At 33.9% G+C, this 24,516-nt stretch overlaps 3 protein-coding genes across 6 annotated transcripts in view; 2 read left to right on the forward strand and 1 right to left on the reverse strand.

Annotated features, from left to right (window-relative positions):
• Positions 1 to 218: 218 nt before the first annotated feature.
• Positions 219 to 3,969, forward strand: LOC124536864 (protein phosphatase 1 regulatory subunit 7-like). The gene is made up of 6 exons (XM_047113504.1): positions 219 to 402; positions 507 to 741; positions 1,139 to 1,267; positions 1,921 to 2,083; positions 2,502 to 2,810; positions 3,582 to 3,969. Exons 1-6 carry the CDS (start codon positions 396 to 398, stop codon positions 3,753 to 3,755), a joined length of 1,017 nt encoding a protein of 338 aa, XP_046969460.1. The 5' UTR covers positions 219 to 395; the 3' UTR covers positions 3,756 to 3,969.
• A 2,049-nt stretch (positions 3,970 to 6,018) lies between these two features.
• Positions 6,019 to 9,641, forward strand: LOC124536867 (H/ACA ribonucleoprotein complex non-core subunit NAF1). Its single transcript, XM_047113513.1, has 5 exons — positions 6,019 to 6,635; positions 6,750 to 6,910; positions 7,543 to 7,649; positions 7,887 to 8,023; positions 8,410 to 9,641. Exons 1-5 carry the CDS (start codon positions 6,262 to 6,264, stop codon positions 9,020 to 9,022), a joined length of 1,392 nt encoding a protein of 463 aa, XP_046969469.1. The 5' UTR covers positions 6,019 to 6,261; the 3' UTR covers positions 9,023 to 9,641.
• Positions 9,642 to 9,805: 164 nt separating this feature from the next.
• Positions 9,806 to 24,516, reverse strand: part of LOC124536866 (zinc finger and BTB domain-containing protein 49-like) — a 40,026-nt gene continuing 25,315 nt past the window's right edge. The window contains exons 6-12 of one of the 4 annotated variants that reach the window (XM_047113509.1): positions 22,010 to 22,132; positions 21,336 to 21,450; positions 20,435 to 20,567; positions 19,625 to 19,961; positions 18,647 to 18,766; positions 17,070 to 17,126; positions 9,806 to 14,218 (exon numbers count right to left, since the gene is read on the reverse strand). In XM_047113509.1, coding sequence (XP_046969465.1) covers positions 13,824 to 14,218; positions 17,070 to 17,126; positions 18,647 to 18,766; positions 19,625 to 19,961; positions 20,435 to 20,567; positions 21,336 to 21,450; positions 22,010 to 22,132 — 1,280 coding nt within the window. In that variant the 3' untranslated portion in view covers positions 9,806 to 13,823. Of the gene's footprint in view, positions 14,219 to 17,069; positions 17,127 to 18,646; positions 18,767 to 19,624; positions 19,962 to 20,434; positions 20,568 to 21,335; positions 21,457 to 22,009; positions 22,133 to 24,516 lie in introns of all 4 variants that reach the window. The other 3 variants (XM_047113508.1, XM_047113510.1, XM_047113511.1) reach the window with 3 other exon arrangements.

Here is a 24,516-nt window from a genome sequence, read left to right on the forward strand (position 1 = left end):
AAACATAAACAATTTGATAATAGGTAACGCAAATTTTCATATTTTTACATTTCAATGTTTAAAAAGAAAAACAGGAATAGTTTTCAGCCTTTAAATAAATAATATTTATTTATTAAGTTTAAACTTTTAAAATAGTTGTATTTTATTTTACCTTTCTTACAAAGGTCTAAAATATTAATTGTTAAATCATAACTCATACTCAAATCTTTCACCATTGACAGTATCTGACAATATGATAGATTGTCATAATTTTTAATTATTCCTAAATAAATAGCTGCTGGAAAGCTAAATAGAACTTGATTTTTGTTATTCATTGTGGCGATTCATAATCTAACACATAATAATTACGCAGTATATAATACATATATTAGAATAAAGATATTTTATCCTATATTATGGCAGGTAATATAAATTACTTATAACACCGGTAAAAACATTATTAAATTAATTATTCGAAATTAAAAGTAATGTTTGTTTTATGTTTTTTATGTAAATGTTTTATTCAGACAACCAAGATACCCCAATGGCGAACAATGAAGCTGATGTAGTACAAAAAGTGGTGGCAGTCAGGGATAATAGGAAAGAAAATGACTCATCGCCACCACCACCAGCGACTCCACCACCAGGTGAAGAAGACACTCAGGAACTGATAGTGGTCAATGAAAACACCGAGCTTCTCGACCTTAACCATGGCAGAATTGGTAAAATTGAAAATCTCGAGCAACTGAAAAACTTAGAAAGGTAATTAGTATGCTATGAAAGTTTTTATTTATATAAGCAATACATATCATATTTTATTTCCAAAAATTACACTATGATAATGATTAAGCAATTTTAACTCAAGGTGAAAACCTCAACAATTCAAAAAAACATTTTGTTTAAAGAAACAGTTAGAATTTGAAGGCAAAGGCCTTCTTCTCAAAAGCTTAAAGGTTTTCATGTTAAAATAATTTAAGCGTCCATTTAAAGCATTTACCACATATTTTTCCTCCAAAATAAAATTAATAAATGGTATCAGTATCTCTTTATCATAATTAGTTTCAAATTAATGAGTTGAAAAGGTTCTCTTCTGATCAGAATCTTTTCAGAAGTATGGTTACCAAATATATTGTACAATTAATTATATATTTATTTTCAGGTTATATCTCAGATGGAATTTTATAAAAAAGATAGAAGGGCTCGACACTCTCACTAAATTGGTGGAACTAGAACTCTATGACAATCAAATTGTGGTCATTGAGAGTTTGGATAATTTGGTTAATTTGGAGTAAGTAAATATACTTATATTAAATTACCAGACTTTGCCTGGTTATAATACATATTTTATTTACTTCCCAAACACGAAGCGACCCCTTGGTCCAATTTTAACCAGCTAGGGAACCACTACATACAAACTGGTCCAATTATTTGGTATTAGTGAGTTAAACACACATATACAGGAGAATATGCATATATACAAAATGAGGAGTCCTACATTTTTTATTTTCATGGTTGTGAAATATACCTGTGTTAATATCTCCATTTTTATATAGAAAAGCTCAATCTCTTATTAACTTTTCATGAGAGTTAAGGACCTTATAACTTAGAACCTTGAAGGACACACTATGAATGAACTGTCATTTAAAACTATTTAAAATAGTAAACATACATTCTAAATCAAAACATTACATATACTTAATTGTATATGATCAAATATATTTTATTACTATAGCCACAATAGTTCTATAAAAGTTATAGGCAGTTGACTTCATTCATTGTTTGCTTGTTCTAAAATTTTAGTTACAGCTGTAGTTCAGTATGGTGCCTTGCAAAAATATTAAGGACTACTATTCATAACATTACTATTATTGTTACAATTAAAACAATATTTTATTTATTAATTCATATTCAGTGTACTTAATAAATGTCCTTACTTTTCAGGATTCTAGATTTATCATTTAACAGAATCAAAGAAATCACTGGACTGGAAAATCTTCTGAAACTGCGTAAACTATACTTAAGTTCAAATAAAATTACTGAAATTAAGAATGTTAATCATTTTCCCAAGTTAGAGACACTTGAGCTGGGGGATAATCGTATAAGGGTATGTACTTCTTTGCTGCCTTATTCTTGAGTATAATTAAATATACAATATCATTAATTATTTTTGAAACAATTTAGTGAATGAAGCATGAACATACTTGTATATTTGAATGTAATCAAAATTATATTATGTATAATAAAAAAAACTATGCCAATTATTTGGCAAGAGTACCCATCCCTTAATGAGAACCACGATTTTAAAGTCACTGAACTGCAAGAAAGTAGCAACAAAATAATGTCTTATTTTAAATACCTCAACTATTGTTTTTGCCTTTTGTTACATATCCATCTTAGCATGCTTGTCTTGGCTGCAATGCAATCAGACATAGCCTGGCACCTACTCATTATGTTTTGGATGCTATTACTAAACATAAATAAGATTAGGATTTGTAATACTTATTTTTATTATAATTTCACAGGAAATAAAAAATCTTGAAGGCTTAAAAACACTAAGAGAGCTTTATTTGGGCAAAAATAAAATAACGAAAATCCAAAACCTCGAAGACCTCTCAAGCCTAGAAATACTTGTCCTCCAAAGTAATCGCCTCACAAAATTAGAGAATCTTGAACATTTAACAAGTTTGGAACATTTGTATGTATCCGAGAATGGCTTAACTGCTATAGAAAATCTACAGAATCAGGTCAAACTGCAGACATTGGATTTGGCTGTTAATAGGATTACGGCAATTGATAATGTGAGACATATGACTGATTTGGAAGAATTATGGGTAAGTTATTCTGAAATTAAATCAATGTCCTATGAGTACTGATATGTCTATCAAAGCTTTCACTCATACCAAGATAGTAAAAATGGCTTGCTTGACTTTCAAAGTAGACTATCAAGCTACATTCGTAATATAATTCTATTCTTATATACATAAAATTTTCTGACAGCCATTTTGTTTTTGTTATATAAATTGCCCAAAAGGGTTTGACAAAATTTACTGATAACAGAACTAGAATGTTTGTAAATATAACTAATTATTCAATCTTAAATCATCATGAGTGGTAATCCAATAACTGCAACGATAAGATTGTGTGATTTTTCAGTCAAGAATAATTTATAACATCTGCTCAGTATATTTGAGTTACTTTTTCATACATATTATATATAACACAAGCTCATAACAAATTAGTACGCAACATTCTTAAGAATCATTTTGGTAAATCTGATTGCTTGTGATGGTATAACAGGAAACTTTCGCGCTTAAACTAGTGACCTTGAAAATAGTGTTCTTAAGTGATAAATTATGAATTTCTCAGTATTTAATTATATAGATTTTTTTATTTACACCAATACATACTACTTAATTACTTATGTAGAAAACATCATCACATAGATTATAACAATAAACTAATTATGATAACAAAATAATTTTTACTACTCAGTAAATTATTATCTAGTGGTTTTTTATTGAAATAGATTTTGTTATATATTAGAATCTAATTAGAATACCAATATGTTGTGACAGCCTGTGTGATTTGATATATATTTTCAGCTCAATGATAATCAAATATCCGAGTGGTCATCAGTTGAATACTTGCAAGAGAACAAGAAGTTGGCAACAATATACTTAGAGAGAAACCCTATAGCCTCGGACCCGGCTTATAGAAGAAAGATAAAATTAACCCTTCCGTCGCTGCAGCAAATCGATGCTACTTTGTGTAGATAAGAATTTAATGCATTAGTAGTTTGAGTATCATCCCAGAAATGTAAAGTATAATGCACATTATTTTGGACCAAAATTATTATTATATGTATCTATATGAACATTGCTAGAATATTTCAAATACCCAAAATCCATTTTAGTTCAGTAAATTTTAGTATTTATTTATATATTTGATGATTATCAATGTATATATATCCATAATATAGACAGACACTCTAAACATTTTATTATTTATTTTATATCTTAAACAATTAAATGGGTAGCCTATGGTAAAATTAAAGTAACGACCTGTAAATTTCCCACAGCTGGGCTAAGTCCTCCTCTCGCATTAAGGAGAGAGCTTGGAACATATTCCACCACGCTGTTCCAATGCGGGTTGGTGGAATGCACGTTTTCTCACGATGTAAGTTTCCTCACGATGTTTTCCTTCACCGCCGAACACGAGATGAATTATAAACACAAATTAAGCACATATATGTATAGTGGTGCTTGCCTAGGTTTGAACTCTAAATCATCGGTTAAGACTCACTCGTTCTAACCACTGGGCCATCTGAGATGAGATGGCCCAGTGGCCTATGGTATGTATGGCATATTCCTTGTCCTCAAATTAAATGGGCTAAAATATAATGTGTTAATGCTGGGCATTATAATAAATGATGATGGGTCTATGGAACAAAACTAAATCCATAAATAAAGTAAAAATTGTGAGGATTTCTGGAAGCTTTCTAGAGGTTGTTATTGTTTGGGTCGTAGTTGTGACTTTCTTTTATTCTAGACGATTCTTATCTCGGCAAGGGCAAAGGTAAATAAACAATTTTGACCTTGTGTTGAATTTATATCATTCGTCTTTGTAATTGTCTATGCTATTTTTTATTTTTAATGTTGGCGAAGTTTTTCGACTCTAATGAGATCAATTAAAATAAATGTAAATTGTTAAGTTGAATTGTATTTTATTAGAAATAAAGATATTATAATATTAATCAAAAAGTGTATATTGAATGATATAAAAGAGCTATAATGAGCAAAATTCATGGAATATATAAATATACTATTAATTTACACTTACTTTTCTTGCTATTAGCATATAGTATAAGCTCATGATTATATAATGTGTATAAAAATATATATGTTGCATAATTATTTGTTTTTTGTGTCTATTAAATAGTGTGGCAGTTTATTAGTTGTATTGTATTAGACATTACGAGTAGCTATAATTAATTTGCTTATATATAACATATATTTTAGACCCATTAAAAGAAATATTGTAACTTTGTTTAAACATTTATCAATGTAGCCAACTTTAGGCTACCCACATTTTGAAATATTATCTATTATAAGCAATTTATTTACAACGACATCACCTGTCGTTGTAATATTGTGCGCCTGTCGAAAATATTTCTCCTAAACCTAAGTCTCATCAATATCCGTCCGCATTTTTCTACATTTACTCGAATGAATTTAGATTTCTATTTTCGTCAATACCTAAAATGTATTATTCGTGAGATTACATCCCATGAAATTTATATAAATAAGTTCCTATAAAATTAATCCTTAATAAAAAATATTGATAAAAATAATAATTAAGAAGTTCGTGGTAGATATCGATAATGTTATAATTGTTCTTCTCATTTTTTTAATACTGATTATAACTGAACATACTCTGAATAATATTTTTGTCGAATGTTAATAATTTTCTAAACAATACTATAGGCTCGCGTTTTCAGGCAGTCGCGGAGTCGTACGCCAGCATTGTCCACAAGGATGCTCCAGATCGCCCCCTCAATGCATTTAGTAAAGTAAATTTCTAAGTATAATTACAATGTTATATGTTATGCCTTTGTAATAAATCGGATAAAACATATTTACTATTTTTTATTTCAATTCATAATTACTTTCATTTCAAAATACTTTTTAAACGTGATTGATTTAATATAATGTTAAAGTAACTGTGATTACCACAGTAAAGTGCTAGTTTATACTGAAGGAGTCAGCAAAACTATTGTCAAAGAATAAGTATTGAGTTATACATAAATATGTTACTTAATTCTGAAATTTGTGTTTGATCGAATATTATAAAATGAACAATAACTATTTAAAGTCATTAAATGATAATAAAATACGGGACATTTGTTAATGACTAATATAAATATATTTTTCATAAATTAATACAATGCATAATATCATAAAGTAATAAAAATATCTTTATCTGTACTGAAAATGACAGTAAATAAAATTTGAGACAATTTGAAGTTGGCATTATGGCAAGCTGTCATGAATCAATTGTCATTTTTTACGAAGAGAAGTATCTGTTTTTCTGCAATTTCACGATTGTACGGTTTGTTTTAATTAAGTCCAAGAAGTGAATTTATGATATAGTATCGTCGCAATTTTTATATAAATCATCGCCGAAACGCAAGTTTACATTTTTATTATATAATTGTTAGAATAGAAGCAGTACAATAAATTCGTAGCAACATAGCCGTCCACGCGGAATTGTTTGTTCATTGTAATGGAAAACCTTGATCAAAGTAACAATAAAAACGTGTCGCTCAGTTTAATTGCCGAATATGGCTCGGAATCCGACTCGGAGGACACGAGATCGAATGATAATACAGGAAATGAAGACTCAGATGCCGTGGAACTCAGCGAGATGGTATTGAAGAATAATATTATAAATGCCTGTGCTCACGGGCCGCTATCGGAAGGTAGTGAGAGCGACGTGGGGGTAACGAGACATATGATAATAGACAGCTCTGAAAGCGGAGTTGTCGAATATGATGTAACGGAGTACAGGGACGCGGACAGTGATTCGGACTCCAGTTCAGATGACTCTAGTGATAGTGATGTAGATTCAGTCAAAGATATTGAAGAATTATCTAGCGGGTAAATTTATTTACATTTTGTATGTTTAAGATCTTTTTTTAAAATCCTGTTTATTTAAGTTATCTATATAAAATCTTGTATATTTTTGCTGTTATCTTTACTATTAATTTCTAGAGATGAACTGGAGGGTAATAATCGTGGGAAGCTCGATCCTCTGAAAGTACACGGTGAACTAGGTCTGGATGACTTGCCACCTATAGAAGATCTTGCCATTAGCCTTCCAGCACAGGAAACCACTAAAATTGGAACCATTGCCAGTGTAGTTGATAGATTAGGTAAATATATATTATTTTTTTAATAGAGGTTTTTTGTTACTAAATTTTTAAAATGTATATTTCTATGTAATATATAATATATTACATAAAAAACAAAAAATCAAATTTCATAAAAAATATTAATGTAGTGTCAATAAAATCAGCCATATGTATCATAAAATGTTGTAATTTTTAAATTTAGTATTAATTTCTAAAAAAGTAGTCTATCCAAAGGCCTGTGCCTTTAACTCTCAAGGTTGTATCACATTTGTCATATCATCATCTTCCTGCCTATCCCAATTTTATTTGAGATCAGTGCAGCATTTTTTCTGTTACAATATCATCTCACAAGTAATCCTTTGTTTCTTTGGACTACCAAATATTGTTATATCCACATCTATGCTCAAAACCTTCCTCACAACATGGTCCTCTTTCCTCTGCATAAGATGCTCATATCATGACTGTTGGCTGCTACAGAGCTTCTCATTTACCAGTAAGACTTTTAAACTTCATCTTATGTATGATGATGAAACGATGATGATTAATAATTCTTGATAAGCCAATATCTTTGGGCAATGATTACCACTTACTATCAGGGGCCTTATGTGTCTACCATATTTTAAGCGAATAATTAAAAATATACAAAATTACAGTTATAGTTCGGGCATTCCCTGAGACTCCAGCTGTGGATTTGGACAGCATTCTTTTTCTAGAAAATGGAGCAAAAGCATTAGGAAAAGTTTTTGATGTTTTCGGACCAGTAAGTATACTAAATTAATAAGTTATATGATTGTTAACTGTCAAGCTTGTTTCAGTTAAAGTGGGTTCAATACATTAACATTAACTTTTAAATGAACGAAAAATTGCTCTTTCAATGTCAGTCTATTAGAGATATAATTATTAATAATATATGGTATGGTAATTGTAGTTGAATAATTATATTTTTTTAAATAATCATTTAAATTTTACACAACTAAGTATTGATTAAATTATATAGGTAACGGAGCCACATTACTGTGTACGTTTCAACTCCCTGGATCATGTGAAGGAACGCGGCGTGCATCCCGGCATGGAGGTGTTCATCGCGCCTCGCAGCCAACACACTAATTATGTCTTCCTCACTGAACTTATGAAGTGAGTTTTTATTATATTTATATCTGATTCTCCATAGAACTTTGCCATTGTTTTGATTGTATTGACTCAATTTTAAAGTGCCTGGATGTTATTATTGCCAAACAATGAAAAGCCATTGATATTTTCATAAAAACTAGCAAGACTTTCCACAAGCCTTATATATCTGCTACTTTATATTATATGTTAGTTACCCCCAAAACTCAATGTCTATGCTCTGGTCTATAAATTGACTGAGCCAACGACACAAGCACAATAAATGTAGTCGTCTACGCGATTTTACTACAATTACAGAATAAAATGTTGTTGTAAGATGGCTCATACAGTATCTTCATTTTCAGTAGTTTTAGTAGCAGTAAAACGTAATATCGAAATATACATGTTTCCAGGGTAAAAGGATCTGATGCATCATGGTTGAATGATATAGAACCTCCACCAAACCACATTGACTATTCAGATGATGAGGAAGAAAGAAAAGCTAACAAAGCAAAGAAGGATCAACAAAAACAAAATAAACAGCCCGATTCGAGTGATAATGGGGAAAATTCTAAAAACCCTCCACCAAGGAAGATGCTCGAAGCGAGGCGCAATCACCGACCTTCAGACTCGAGCAGTCGGTTTGGGGGCTCAAGTCGTGGCCGCAGTTCGGTCCCGCCCGGTTTTAGACGGAACCCTCCTCATTTTGCAAGACCTCAAAGACCATGGGACGATCAAGAGATGAGAACTCCTCCACCGCACCCCAATGTAGACCCTGGTGGTCCATATCTCGCTCCCCCAACATTCAATCCCATGTATACGCCCTTTAATCCTGTAACACCACCTCCATATGTGATGAATAACAGACTTCCATTTGGTAGAAATCCAAGAATGCATGGAATGCCCCCAATGAATATGCCTCCGCCCTTCAGACAGAATCTGCCTATATTCGGGTCTAATTATTGCAACATGCCCGGACCTCTACCGCAATGGGTCCATGGCCCACCCCCTCCCCCGGGCACGTAATTACACTCAGTTACACAGTTCAGAACATATAAATAAATATATTTAGTCAATAGCTAGTGCTGTGCTAAACAATACTGGTTTGCTTATCCAAATATCTATATTTATAATTAATAAAAACATGGTAAAGAGTGAAGCTGTTTTTATTTGTTCACTTTCAGTGTACTTAAATAAAATAAAGATATAATTGCAGGCAAATATACACTTGTAACACTGAACTGTAATGGAAAGGCATATTGTATAAACAGCTTGCGTCATCCTTATCTTCGTGTAATGTTTACACAAAATATAACGTGATTGCAAAGTTTCATATATAAGATGCGAGATTTATACAAACTATAACTCGTATTTTATTTAAGATTAATAAGATTCTGTATTAATAAAAGTACCATAATTATTTAAAATTAGTTTTTGTTCTATGGTTGAAATCCTTACACTAATTTGATAGGATTCAAGGATATTAAAGTACAATATCTTCATGTTTGGGGCTAAAATAGTCTTAGAATGTATTTCATATTATCAAATTAGTTTAAGAGTTTGTGTACAAGAGATTCGTACCATTGTCTAAAGTTGTGAATTATATCTGGTTATACAATTATTATATTTTCTTAAAAAAATAGCAGCTGTTATTGTTTTATTGTTATAAAATTTACCATCACTTCCCACTAAGCAATCTCGATTTTTTTTCAACGACCTATATGTTTTTGTACATTTTTTTATGTTACTAATATATATTTAGAGGATTTAGAAATAAAATTAATACACAAGGTAAAAATTAAAGACGAATTATATTTTGTGATTTCTTTATTAAATATTTCATTGTTAGAAATTAACTAACGATCGAATTTCATAAATGTTAAAATAATAAAAAAAAGTTTATAATAATAAAGACTACAGCTAAAAAATACTGCTCTTGGACTATGCAGAACTAAACAAATGTTATTATTTCTGCTGCCCTTATATTGACGATAGTCAACGAAACTGGTTAAAATAATTAAAAAAAAATTTTGCACTCACATGATCACAACGTAAAATGATAGCCATTTCACAATACAAGAATATAAAAATCTTCTCACATCACAACTAAACATATTTTTCATCTGTTGTCTGAATAAAATATTGATTTTTGATTGTTATAAAACATTTCGAGTATAATTGCGTAACTTAATCTCGTCAAACATTAGATTATTGATACTTAAAATACATATTATATAAATTACTAAATAGTAGGTTATGACGAGATACAAAACTATTATTAAAACAGAGTTATATAGGTCGCTTTTAATTTGAACGCAGTGGTATCGTTCAATAATTTTTGCATCAATTAATTGGCAGTGAACAAAATAAATTTCGAATATATTAGAATAAAATTGATTCTAAATTTAAAATGCACTGTATATTTGATAGTTTGAATGCGAATATAAAAATAAATGCAAATGATTTTTCTCAATTAATAATCTGATTGTACCACTGCTGATGTTTCGATAAAAAATATAATGAGGGAAACAATAATAAATGCAATCAACCGGGCAATCACTCTTCTAACATTCCATAAATAATTATTTTTCGATTATTGCCAAACCATAAGGCCTTTGTTCATCAATCAACATCTGATTCACTTAAAAACCTAAACACTTTAGTACAAGAGCGTACACGTAGAGTCACCTACAAATGTTCCTACATCTGACCACGGTTCCGTACCGCAAAGTTCTCCAGTATAAAATATATCGAGATAAAAAAGGCACGTTTCGTCATAAAGTTTCATTATAAACCACGTTTCTTTCCGATGGGATTTAAACAGTATTGACACAATGTTTCGCCTGTGTGTTTGTCATATGTCAAGGGGTTGTGTTTCAGCGTGGTTATAATTAAACAGATGTTGATTGCTAATCAAGTGGCAAAGGAAACGTACTAAACTTAACGACAACACAAAGCCAATAGGGCCCTTGTAATTTTAACTTAAAATCGAACCTAATCTACTAAATGTGGGATATAAGTTCACATTGTATGGGAGTAAATGATCGCATTAACTTATCTTTAGTTATAAAAATACAGATTCATTTCGTTAAATTAACACACAGTAATCTTAGCTTGCCGTTTGAGACTCATGACAATAAATGCCTCTTGGGCTTCTTACATTCGTAAGTCGATGAATCGGTCTTAAATAAAATATTAAAAAACCGATGAAATCAATTAGAAAACGGTACAGAGCAGTCTTCCATTAAATACGTAATAAAATATCCTTTAAAGAAAGCGTACCTCAAAACGATTCGACGATATATCACTAGTAGTGAACTACGATTTAAGAATAATTTGATCTCATAATATAAACTTAAAGACTAAAAGAAATTATATTTAATCAGCTACGATTAGTTGAAGGGTTACATTTTTGTATCGATTATACGTTAGGAACTATACTACTGTACAGATATTTGAAGAAAATAATTTCTTAAAAATATTCATAGTAGCGAGTTAATACTTTGAAGACGTCCACTATAATGCGACACTTCCACCGACATGAAGCGTAAACGAACATAGAATACACTTAAAGGAACATAAACGAACTCCCGGGGGGGGCTGTCTCACAGCCGGGGCTGTCGCGAGGGCGCTGCGGTACACTACCTACGGTTACACGTCACAGCAAAACCATTAAACAAATATATGTCACTATATATTACGTCCGTAAAACGTTCTGCTAAAATAATTAGCTAACATCGTATCACTTGTTCGTGTGGTGTTGCCGTGTTTATAATATTTAGAATATTTTTTTTTTAATCTAAGACACTACGCTCTACGATCTAATATTCACAGAGATTGATACATTTAGACATGGAAAGGCGAAACAGCGTGTGCTTACTACACGATAACTCCAATACTTCAATGGATTCGTTTTAACATCGTTTTATTATTAGCAAAATAATTCAAAAATATCTCGTCTTTATTCATAACGCGGTAACGTATCGCCTTTAACAAATATATCCCCGCGATATCGATAAACACGCTTATTAAAACTTAGTTTACGAATATTAATTATAATAGACAGCCAATCAGACGCTACTTATGAATAATTATTAAAACTACTAAAAAATTTCGATCCTAAAATAACGATTTGTCAGTATTTTTGGGGGAAAAAAGAATATTGACGTTTTCGTCAACGAAATCACCTTTTATGTTTCTTAAAGTGAACGCTACCCACGTAAGCGTACATCGTATTGTATAGACATCGTAAAATTAGGCTTGATAGTACAAGTCAAGCTCACTGAGATCTGCAAGCCGCGTCGTACAGGCGGCGGCCTAGTGGGCAACTAGCTTAACATAAGTACGAAATACGCTGAAGGCAACACAGTACAATTTTATATATCTACGTTCCACCATTACAATATTTAGTAAATATTTATTACTCCTCTATGTAGAGTTTCGGAAAATATTATAAATCTATAGTGATTATTATATATGATACATTGTACATGAAAACCTCCTTATATATATTGCATTCGAGTCTCACTAATACATAATAATATGGAACCTACGTTTTCCTACTCCACAATCCTTTTCGATTATTACAAGCAATCGTTTCGTGTACAAACTGGCAGTTCTCCCGGGTTTTCATGTAGAATGTCGACAATTGTGACTTTTGTTCTTAATGATTGTGTCTGAATGAGTATATCTGTTGTTTCAACATATAAAAAGCATGGCATCCGTGTGTGACATTAGGAAAATACCTCTACATACATATAAAATCTTAAACTATAACTATGTTTAATATGGCTCAGATTATACATACTGGAGCGACGGGCGGCGACGCGGGGCGCCGGGGCCGTTGCGTTGCTACCTGTGAAAAAATCACATCGATGCCATGCTTCCTAATGTCTCTGTAAAGCTTTAGCAATTACAATTAAATCTCCAGTTCAATAAATTACATCACCAATTTAAATGCATTTTCGACAGTCACTTAGTTTTATATTTCATTCACTTCGTAACGATCATTGTAGTAGCATTTCAGAACCACGATTAGGCCGCTGAGAGTAGACTCCGCCGAGGAACATGGCCGCAGTACGTATAGTGTACGCGATACTCAGTAAAAAGCATTAACACTAAACAGTTAGGAAGACATCATAATTCTAATTCCACACACCTGTTCCATGATTGCGATAATGATTTCCTAAGACACTTAGGGTCTCGAGAGAGATGGCACAAGCATTTTCTTATTAAACGATCAAAATCTACCATCCATTAAAGCGCTAATGAACTCGCATCAATTGCTCCGGGATATGAAACGACAACGGGCGACCGACCGGCCACACGAATGCTACCACAATAATATTTCAGCTTAGCGTCTACCCCAGAAGTACAAGAGCGGATAGTAAAGAGTTTCATCCATCTCGTTAGAGCCGTTGCAGGAAGACGTTCGACCTATACGAATATAGGATATTTTGTTCGGAACAAAATGGACGAAATCGGAAACTGGTATAGATTGTATGTCTCTATTACTTATTTAATAGCGACATATCGAAACTGTTTGGTGAACGAACTGTTTTAAGTTTTTTTTTTTTTAATATAAGCATAATTAAAAAGTTTACTTTTAAGGTATTACAATTCAGTGTAACATTAAACGAGGTCAACAAATAATAATTTCAATTACTCGATCACTCAATTAAATTATGGAATGTTGCGCAAAAACATATCAGGGGCCGAAGTTCGAAAACGTAACACAGGACACAACGTCCGTTCACTTCTCACGTTTCTCAATCTATTTCCACTTGAAGGGGATCAAGAGGACGGGGTAGACCCTAAGGTTCTCACATTATGTGTTCTCGACGGGGCGGATGGTGCAGTCGCCGACGGTCGCGATGGGCGTGATGGTGACGGCGCTGGGCGCGGGGGGGGCGGGCTCGGGGGGCGCGGGCTCGGGCCGCTCCGGATCCTCGGCGGGCAGCTTGACGATCTGGCAGTCGCCCACGGTGAGCACGCGCGCCTCCGCGTCGTCGGGCCCCGCGCGCGAGTCGTCGTCGGAGGAGGACGACGACACGTCGATCGTACGCTCCAGGTCGCCGCCCGACTGGTCAGCGTCCACGTTGCGGTCGGGGTCAACGCTCGTCACGTACGGGTACGACAGCGGGTTGTACATCATCTCGGTCAGGTACGAGAAGTCGCCGAAAGGCAGGTTCGTCGCGTTGTAGTTCTCGTTGGGACGCCCGTCTGCAACGCATTCGCGCATTCAGAGCGTGCTACGCGACGCACTCACTCCCGACTCACATACATGCATATATTAAAACTTAATATACAGGGTCACAGGTTAAGTCGACCGAAATCCTTTAAGAGAGGATAGATTCCATCATTCCTAACCGATTTGACTATGAAACCCCATATCCTAAACCTAACCCTTCTCAAGTTATTGGCCTTTGAATTTATTTTATAAAAATGACAGATTTTTTGACGATTACCTCTTTATTTTCGTTTTGTGTCCCAATTTTGAATTCTTTTTGCTATTTTTGAGTAGAAGATTAGTTGCTTTATTATTTTAAGCTACAAAACTGCCAGTAACTATACCAAATGAGTCGTAGTAGACAGTCAATTGTTAAAAAAAATAATTACATTTAAAAAATAGATTTTTTATTTCTAAGATATCTTTAAAAAAGTCTATGACATATGTACTGCAGATATTTATTTTATTTATTTATTTTATTTATTTGTAAGTAAGTGAAACAAACAGCATATTTTATATTACATAAAACTTATAAACCTTAAATAACACACATGCCAATACAGTTTCCACAAATAATTAATCTGGAAGTGAACATATATATAAAAAAGATAAAACAGTAAAATTATAAATGTATGGTAATTAAAAAAAAAAAACAAAAATCTAACAACTGTATGAATGTATATAAACCAAACTTATATCATATATATGCTAAAAAATATCTACGGCTCTTCAGCTTTCCGATAAGGTATAATAACATAGGGTATTATTAGAATCCTTGAAAAAAATCTTTAAACAAAGACGCCCGAGTAACAAACGTTAAGCCGCTCGCAGCGCCTGTTGCCTGCAATGAGTGCGAGCGGGACATTTTTCAATGTAAATAGGTACGAGAGGCGTAGGTAAAAACTATTTTGTTGTTATTGTGTGTGCTTTTTGATAATTTCTTAATTCCTTATTCAGTCTGCTTACGCGATTCGTCCGTGATAGATGCGATACATAGTGCTCTTGGTTTTTTACTCGATTTGGCTTGTTTTCTGGACTGTTTCTTCCTATTCGTGTCTGTGCTTGTTAACTTGTGTGTTATGATAATTAGTTATCCCGTCTTGGTCGAATTTTGACTCATCAGTCCACAAGATTCTTCTAAATAACAACGGATCTTCTAAATCTGCGTTGAGCATAAATCTACAGAAGTCTAGTCTCCTCGCAGGATCTCCTTCTTCGATGATATGTACTGTCGTGAAGTGGTAGGGGTAGAGACCAGCAGTATGCACTGTAAACCACATTTTCCACTGTGAGAGTCCAAGTTCTCGAGCAACAACATTAGTTGACATAGTGGGATCCTGTCGAAATCGACGAATTATCTCATTATCTTGCTCTTCGTCGTCGACATGAATTCGTGGTCTGCCTACGTCTGTTCGTTGTCTTGAAACAGAGCCAGTCTCTCTAATTTGCCGATAAGCTCCGTCAAAGACACTAATATCCGGTATACGGCGGCCAGGATAACGTACTATGTATTCTTCACGTGCTCGTGAAGATACACAGTTGCAGTACCCATAACAAATCAGAATATCAGCATATTCTTCATTTGTAAAGGTCGTCATTTTCAACAGTTCCAAATCAGAAATACAAATCAAGGTCCAGTTAACAAGCACAGACACGAATAGGAAGAAACAGTCCAGAAAACAAGCCAAATCGAGTAAAAAACCAAGAGCACTATGTATCGCATCTATCACGGACGAATCGCGTAAGCAGACTGAATAAGGAATTAAGAAATTATCAAAAAGCACACACAATAACAACAAAATAGTTTTTACCTACGCCTCTCGTACCTATTTACATTGAAAAATGTCCCGCTCGCACTCATTGCAGGACAACAGGCGCTGCGAGCGGCTTAACGTTTGTTACTCGGGCGTCTTTGTTTAAAGATTTTTTCCAAGGATTCTAATAATACCCTATGTTATTATACCTTATCGGAAAGCTGAAGAGCCGTAGATATTTTTAGCACATCTGCAGTACATCTGTCATAGACTATTTTAAATATATCTTAGAAATAAAAAATATATTTTTTAAATGTAATTATTTTTTTAACAATTGACTGTCTACTACGACTCATTTGGTATAGTTACTGGCGGTTTTGTAGCTTAAAATAATAAAGCAACTAATCTTCTACTCAAAAATAGCAAAAAGAATACAAAATTGGGACACAAAACAAAAATAAAGGGGCAATCGTCAAAAAATCTGTCATTTTTATAAAATAAATTCAAAGGCCAATAACTTGAGAAGGGTTAGGTTTAGGATATGGGGTTCCATAGTCAAATCGGTTAGGAATGATGGAATCTATCCTCTCTTAAAGGATTTCGGTCGGCTTAACCTGTAACCCTGTATATATATCACTCGGGTTTCGGATTAACGCAATGGAATCGTTGAACGACTCCATTCCATCCACATTATGTATTTTACATTCCACATGCAATATTTTATTATATTTATTATACTTACACGAGAGAGATAACATGTATACTTTGTATATAATTATGACTGGTTAGACACGGGCGAAGCAGGCATGTTAGTATAATTTTTTTATACAAGAATTCATATGGCAATTAATTTATTAAAATAAATTACATCATTTACAAGAATACTCCCCGTTATATACTTAACCTATATATAAATAAAACCATCAAATTCCCTTCAAAGATACCGCCACCAAAATAAAATAAACATATCTACAGAAGTAAAAGATTTTTTAGTATAACGTAGTATACAAATACCGATTAGTACTGACACTTTCCCAATGTATGTATTTTACAATTTAGTTTTTCATGCCATTTAATGTATGATACTAACAAAACTTGCTCATTTCCGCGGCTAGCCCGTACTGGATCGGTATTGACATATCCATACCTAAGGAAAGACTTCATTAGCTCAGCGTCTTGTGTTCAGCGCAGTCGAGTTATACTCATTAAATGTTTGCCATTTTTGTTTTAAATTCAGAAGTCGTATAATGTATAAAATAAACTCATCTACGCCAAAACACATATCACATTCAATCCATTATGTTTTAAATTCGTTTGTTACGATATTGTACTGCTGACTTAGTTATAAATCAAATCAAATCCAATTTCTATAATCATTATGGAATAATTACGATTACTGATTGATTGTCAAAGTAAATACTATCATCGGTTTAGAAAAGTAATTAAATCGAATCTGTTAAGTTATTTAACTTTACTTAAAAGCATAAGTTATGGTCCTTTTCAATACACAATGTAAGAAAGAGAGAACGCTATTGCTAATCGTTTCTAATTACAGTGTACGATAGACAATCAGCAACAATGGTATTCTAATGTGTTTCTTTACACACAAAAAACAAATGGATTGCATGAGATATAAAAAGAAATAAAAAAAAACAATAAGCAAATGCTATGAGGCACAGTATTTGCACACACACACACACACTCACTCACACGAAACAATAAACTCTGTTAAATTTAAACATCCTCGACAAATTAACGGGGAATTTGTCAATTGATTATAAATCTTATTACAAAGTAATAAGATTTATAATAGTTTTTATGTTATGATATGGAATGTTTGGTCATTGTTCATGTTTTATTAGACGATTAATCATAGGTAAAAAATGTTGAGTCACTGTAGTCTTCCGTATGAATTTTGGACAAGATTAACAAATTATAACGACCTGTATATGGGTTTTTTCCTTATTTTTTTTTTATGTATTTGTCATTTTCGTAATAAAAATTTAGTTAGTCATATCTTGTTTGTGAAAATCTACGAGGTTTTACAGTCATTATTTTTTAAGTATATATGTATATGTATGACTGCGACTTTTATTCTTTTCAATCAATTAGAACATATTGTAAATAAAAATGAATTTGTTTATTAAAAATTAACTTAAATTTTTCATTATATTTTAGTTATTAATTTTTTATTAATTTACATGTGGTGTACAAAAGATCTTTGTTAAGAAGCATTTTATAACCTAAAAATGCATAAAAAAAAACAAAAGATAATTTTAAAATAAGAACGCTTATGATTTTTCTGTTGGCACAGATTACATAAACAAAATAAAGATATGTTTCTCATAGAACCAAGAATGATCTATACCTATTGGAAATATTATGTAGTCGTTTATGAAAACAAAGACGTTGCAATTCGCTATTTACTACCGAATTAATTTATTTAAAAGGCTAACGTGTTTTTATAGAATAAAAATCCTACAAAAGACTACATATAAGAAAGCAAAGGCGATAATAATATAATAAATACACATATATAATATATTTAAAGGATTTTGCAGGCTGTTGGCGGTGACGAAATCCCCTATTCACTATCAAAATGAGTCTTTTTAAAATGTTTTTTTTTAGTGGAATTAAATCGATCGGGGTGTCATCAAGTGTACTGACCTGATCGAGGCAGGAAGTAGTTCTTCGGCGGCCGACCGCGTTTCCGTTTGAGTAGCAGCTGGTGGCCCGTGAGCGCGCCGCCGGCCACCGCGCCGCTCGTCAGCACGCAGCCCTCCATGTCTGCGGGCACAAGGGGTACACTGCGACGGCGCCCGGGGGGGGGGGGGCTCAAACTCAAATAACTTTATTCAATATGGAAGCATTACACTTTCTTATTGATGGTCAATTGAAACACTACCACCGGTTCGGAAAAGAAAATACCCTGACCTGAGAAGAACCGGCGAAAGAAACTCAGCGGGGTTTTTTTTTTTTTTTATTTGTCTCATATATTATTTAAACAATTTAATATGAGATGAAATAGCCAGGAGGCGATCGTTTCATTCCCAAGGTGTGCTATCGATCATAAACTCATTAATTGTATAGTAACCTTTTGCACACAAGCGTTCCTTAATAATTTTCTTAAATTTGGCAACAGAGGCATTTTGAACGCTTTCTGGGATCCTGTTGTAAAACCGTATACATTGCCCCACAAAGGAGTTACTGACTCTATGTTGTCGAGTAACAGGAGTAACAAGTTTGTGTTTGTTCCTTGTACCAATGCTATGAGTATCTTAGTAGTATTTTCTCATGAAATCATTAATATTTTTTCGTACATACATAAACATTGCAGAATATATATTGAGAAGCAACAGTCAATATCTTGATTTCTCTAAATTTATTCCTTAACGATTCTTTAGCTCCTAACAGAACACACCTAATGTTGTCTTAAATTTTCGCGATTATTACACATTTAAATAAAACTAATTATAACGGATGAATCGCGTATATTAATTATTTTTAAAACATCCCGACGTTTCGAGCACTTTGCAGTCTACCCGTGACCACGAACAATGCAAAGTTCTCGAAACGTCGGGATGTTTTAAAAATAATTAATATACGCGATTCATCCGTTAGAAGACACCTGAGTGCGGTACTCACCGAGCGAGGTCTTGGGCGGGCGGCCGCGGCGCTTCTTGACCTTGGGCGTGAGCGGCAGCGGCGTCTTGCGCGGGCGGCCACGGCCACGGCGCGGCGGCTCTAACAGGTCGTTGGCCAGCAGCTCGTTGCGCACGGGCTCGAGCGTGGAGTTGAGCACGACTTGCGCGCGCGGCGGCAGCATGACGTCACCGCTGGCCGTGAACACGAGGTGTCCGGACTCGCGGTGCGTGGTGCGGACCATGCCCGACGTCACCTCCGAGTTGTTCTCGCGCTTCACCTCGTTGGCCATGTCCACCGTCGGGTCCTCCTGGAGAAGTTTTATTTGTTTTGATTGCACCTAACGTTTTGAAATAATATCTGATTAGCGTTGTGTCCTCTTTGGCTTTTTGCATCGATTTTAAGCTTACGTCGATTAACCGAGATATCATAGAGATTTAGTTTTTAAAATATTTAAATTTAAATAACTTTTTACAAAATATGGGAAACTTCTAAAGTAATAAAAAATATTTTTTAAATTTCAAATAGTAATTTCATTGAAAAGCGTGCTGTTAAAATGTTAAAGAAGACAAAGAAACTTTAATCGTTGAAAGACTTATTTTTTTTTATCACTCGGTATTTGTATCGATGCAAAAAGTATATGATATTACAATAACAGAACAATCGTTTTAGTCGGATAGATATTAGTATTATTTCAAAGCGTTAGTATTGACATAGTGCAATCGTCGTTGGGTAATAGGAGCTCAGGAACAGTAAGGAGGGAAAAGGAAACATGCAGAGGGAAGTGGTAAATACAGGTGCGTGCGTACTGACCCGCTCGCAGATCTTGGTGTGCACGCGCAGCTTGTCGGAGCGCGCGAAGGAGCGTCCGCAGCCGCCGCACGTGAAGGGCCGCTCGCCCGTGTGCGTGAGGCGGTGGCGCGTCAGGTGCGACGAGCGCGCGAACCTGCGTACACGTGTACGGGGAGTTGGTTTTAGTTTATTTTCGAAACGCCGGATACTTTGTGATAGCGTATACACGTGATAGTACACTCTCAATCATGGAATCTGAATGTTGCGTCCCTTGTGATGGCTATAATTAATGGCATGGCAAATGTGAACCAGCAATACAAAGGTTTCATGTAACAAGTTCTATGGAACAAGTATTGGTACTACTAACTCAGTCGAGCCTGCATAGAATTTATCTGGATAAAACTAGATTCATAAGTCAGAATTCAGAATTTAAGAAGCTCTGAAGTTATCATCTGTAAAGACATTCTGATATTTCATGTTTGTATTTCGTTAGTTTGTCGTTTCTTATTACAGACTACCCCAATAGCTAAATATCACAGATCCTGTTCCTGATCCAGACCCCACAACAATAACAGCCTGTAAATTCCCACTGCTGGGCTAAAGGCCTCCTCTCCCTTTGAGGAGAAGGTTTGGAACATATTCCACCACGTTGTTCCGTATGAAGTATGTGGGTTGGTAGTACACATGTGGCAGAATTTCTTTGAAATTTGTCACGTGCAGGTTTCCTCACGATGTTTTCCTATACCGCTGAGCACGAGAGGAATTATAAAGACAAATTAAGCACATGAAACAGCGGTGCTTGCCTGGGTTTGAACCCGCAATCATCGCTTAAGATGCACGCGGTCTAACCACTGGGCCATCTCGACTTGCCAGACCGCACGAAGCAGCAAAATTTGTACCCATAACGTAATATGTTTCTTACCTAACGTCGCAAATGTCGCATACATGTGGCCGGCCGTCCTGCGACTCATTAGCCGCTGTGTCTGATAGTGAGCCACTCGAATCTGTTTCCTCGTCGTCGTCCATGCCTTGTTTGCCTTTTTCTGCAACATTAATCAATCAATTCCATGTGACATTGTTTCTTCTAGGCATAGCGTTTGTTATTCTACCGCCAAATAACAGTACTCAGTATTGTTGTGTTCCGGTTTAAAGGGTGAGTGAGCCAATGTAACTACAAGAACAAGGGACATAACATCTTAGTTCCCAAGGCTGGTGGCACATTGACGATGTAAGGAATAGTTAATATTTCTTACAGAGTCATTGTCTATGGGTGATGGTGACCACTTACCATCAGGTGGCATATATGCTCGTCCACCAACCTATAACATAAAAAAAAACTACTAATTAAAAGTTATATATATATGAGTTTGTTTATATCTTTGTTACGCTTTCATGTCAGTCACAATGGATTGTCATGAAAATTTTACATACACGATGTCAGGCGTACAGAAATGTATATACCTCTCCCTCACTCACGTGAGCGCTGCTGCGAGCGGTATGAGATGGAGATATGTAGTCGAAATATAAAAAGCTTTATCTGTTTTAGATGCATATATGTGTTGATATACAAATGAACAGCGAGCTCTAGCACCTCACCGTCTGAATCGTCGTGTTCATTGTTGGTGGGTTTTTGCAGAACCGCAAGCTGGACCACTTTGATGCCACCAGCCTTTAAGTCGTCAACCTTGGATTCATTGCTGCCGTTATTTGAGGTTGCACCTACAACAAAAAAAAGAATTAAAGGCATTCGAATTTTAAAAAAGACATTCGTTTGGAACGAAATCACTTTCGCCATATTATGTATTAAATAAACAAACAAATTAAATGTCAAGAAAAAACATTGTTTTTAAAAAATTTAAATGTGAATTAAAACAATAACAAAAATAATATTATATTTAACCGTATATAATAGAAAGAGACAGAAAGAGAGAGGGAAAGATTGCCTGGCATTACGCTTTTTCCTTACGTAACGATTTGCACCAGTTAACTCTACGTTTAAAAAAGGAACTTCTTTTAAAAATCGAATACAATACATGACTATAAAATAATCTTTACATATTCCGCTGGCTTCTCCTGTTACGGTTTGATGAGTTAGTTAGGCAGCGTAACTACAGGCACAAGGGACATAACATCGTAGTTTTGTCGACCTCCGTGGTCGAGTGGTGTGTATACCGGTTTTCATGGGTACGCTACTCCGAGGTCCTGGGTTCGATTCCCGGCTGAGTCGATGTAGATTATCATTAGTTTTCTATGTTGTCTTGGGTCTGGGTGTTTGTGGTACCGTCGTTACTTCTGATTCTCCATAACACAAGTGCTTTAGCTACTTACATTGGGATCAAAGTAATGTATGTGATGTTGTGATGTTGTCTAATATTTAAAAAAAAAAGTTTCCAAGGTTAATGGCACATTGATGATGAAAGGAACGGAGAAAGTTCCTACGCTAATGTGGTGGTGGTAACCATTTACCATCAAATGGCATTTACCCTTCCACCTATTTAATAAAAAAACGTGTGTATTCAATTAAGTAGGCTTATCATTTTTTGTCAAAAACCTATTATATCAGCATGAGAATTAATATTTAAATGCGTTACGAAGTTAACACGCACATAGGACACGCACTTACAAACAATTATTTTGTTCTTGATAATAAATACAAGCATTACAATTACTTGTTTCCCTTTCATATTTTCTAAATTTATATTTCGTAACTTATTTTTTTTACATCAAGTGTATTTTTATGCCATATTTGTACACTCAATGTCGTATTTTTACAAGTATTTATTTGATTTTAATTTTATTTTACAATCACTTTTTATTTAATTTACGTATCCGGTGTTTACAGACTATTTATAGATTTATATATTATTTTAAAACTCTCCAAGGTAAATCGTACTTTTTTAAGTATTTTTGACAGTTATTAATAATAAATAATAATTAATATAATATAATAATTATTCTAATATTTTTGTGTCGTATAGTTATATATAAAACAAGCCGTACCTGTGGCTATCCTTATAACATACAATCGTTAACAGACATTATATTCCCTCGAGGGGTCCACCATGTTCTTTGCGAGGACTCAAACTACCCCCACAGAAAAATTCATCTAAATCGGTTCAAGGGTATATATTAGTATAGACAAAAATGAGTATACAAAGAAAAGTAAATTACTATCCTTAATACATGAAATAAATACAGTGCTTTCAATATCTGTCCAATAATTTATAATTCAATATACTTTCGTTTTTATTTACACATTGCAGTTATTTTTGTTCTTCATTGAAATTGGATTCGATTTATTTTTTTCATCCATTGCGTCATGTAGTTTGTACAAAATTAAAAACAATAAATTCTCAATTTCCTTTTTTAAATATTCGATTTTCAAAACATTGATTGGTAAACGTATTCAAGTAAAAATATTAAAGATGTTTCCTTGATTCTATAATTTCTATTTCTCACTAATCCTTCAAATGATAATGGATAGAGAAACACAGGATTGTTTGTATGTTGAATCTTTATGTTGTAAGGCAATGATGTTGTAGTAAACAGATATGTTATTAACGCGCAAAAAGTGAAGATTAGAAAACGTCCTAATTGGGACGTTTGCCTTTAGTTGTTTTACGTAAGTAATACATCATAATTACGTAGTAATACGTTTTGCGTAATTAAAACATCTAGTTATCCCTTTTACTTATTGTTTTTATTAAGCTATCCTTTATACTTTTAACGAAATGTAAAAATAAACTAATATAATCGGTCGCCGGCGCGGCACACTTTTTACTGTTGTTTAGTATGCATATAACATATCTGTTTATTAGAATATCATTGGTTGTAAGGTAAGTTCTCTGTTACTCTTTCTCGTCTTAACAACTCAACCAAGCATTACTAAATTGGCATTCAAGTTGCCAAAGGTATCAAAAAAGGACATAGGATAACACCTGCCTAATCACGGGAACGAAGCCGCAGGCGAAAACGATTAACTTACAAGCGAGAGGCACCTTATCAGTTCAATCCTACTTATATTATAAATGCGACAGTTGAGCAGGATTGATGTATGTGTATTTGTTACTGTATCAAAACTGCTGAACGGATTTGGATGTAAT

Source organism: Vanessa cardui, chromosome 17, assembly GCF_905220365.1.
Source record: "Vanessa cardui chromosome 17, ilVanCard2.1, whole genome shotgun sequence".
In the NCBI taxonomy this organism is placed as follows: domain Eukaryota; kingdom Metazoa; phylum Arthropoda; class Insecta; order Lepidoptera; family Nymphalidae; genus Vanessa; species Vanessa cardui.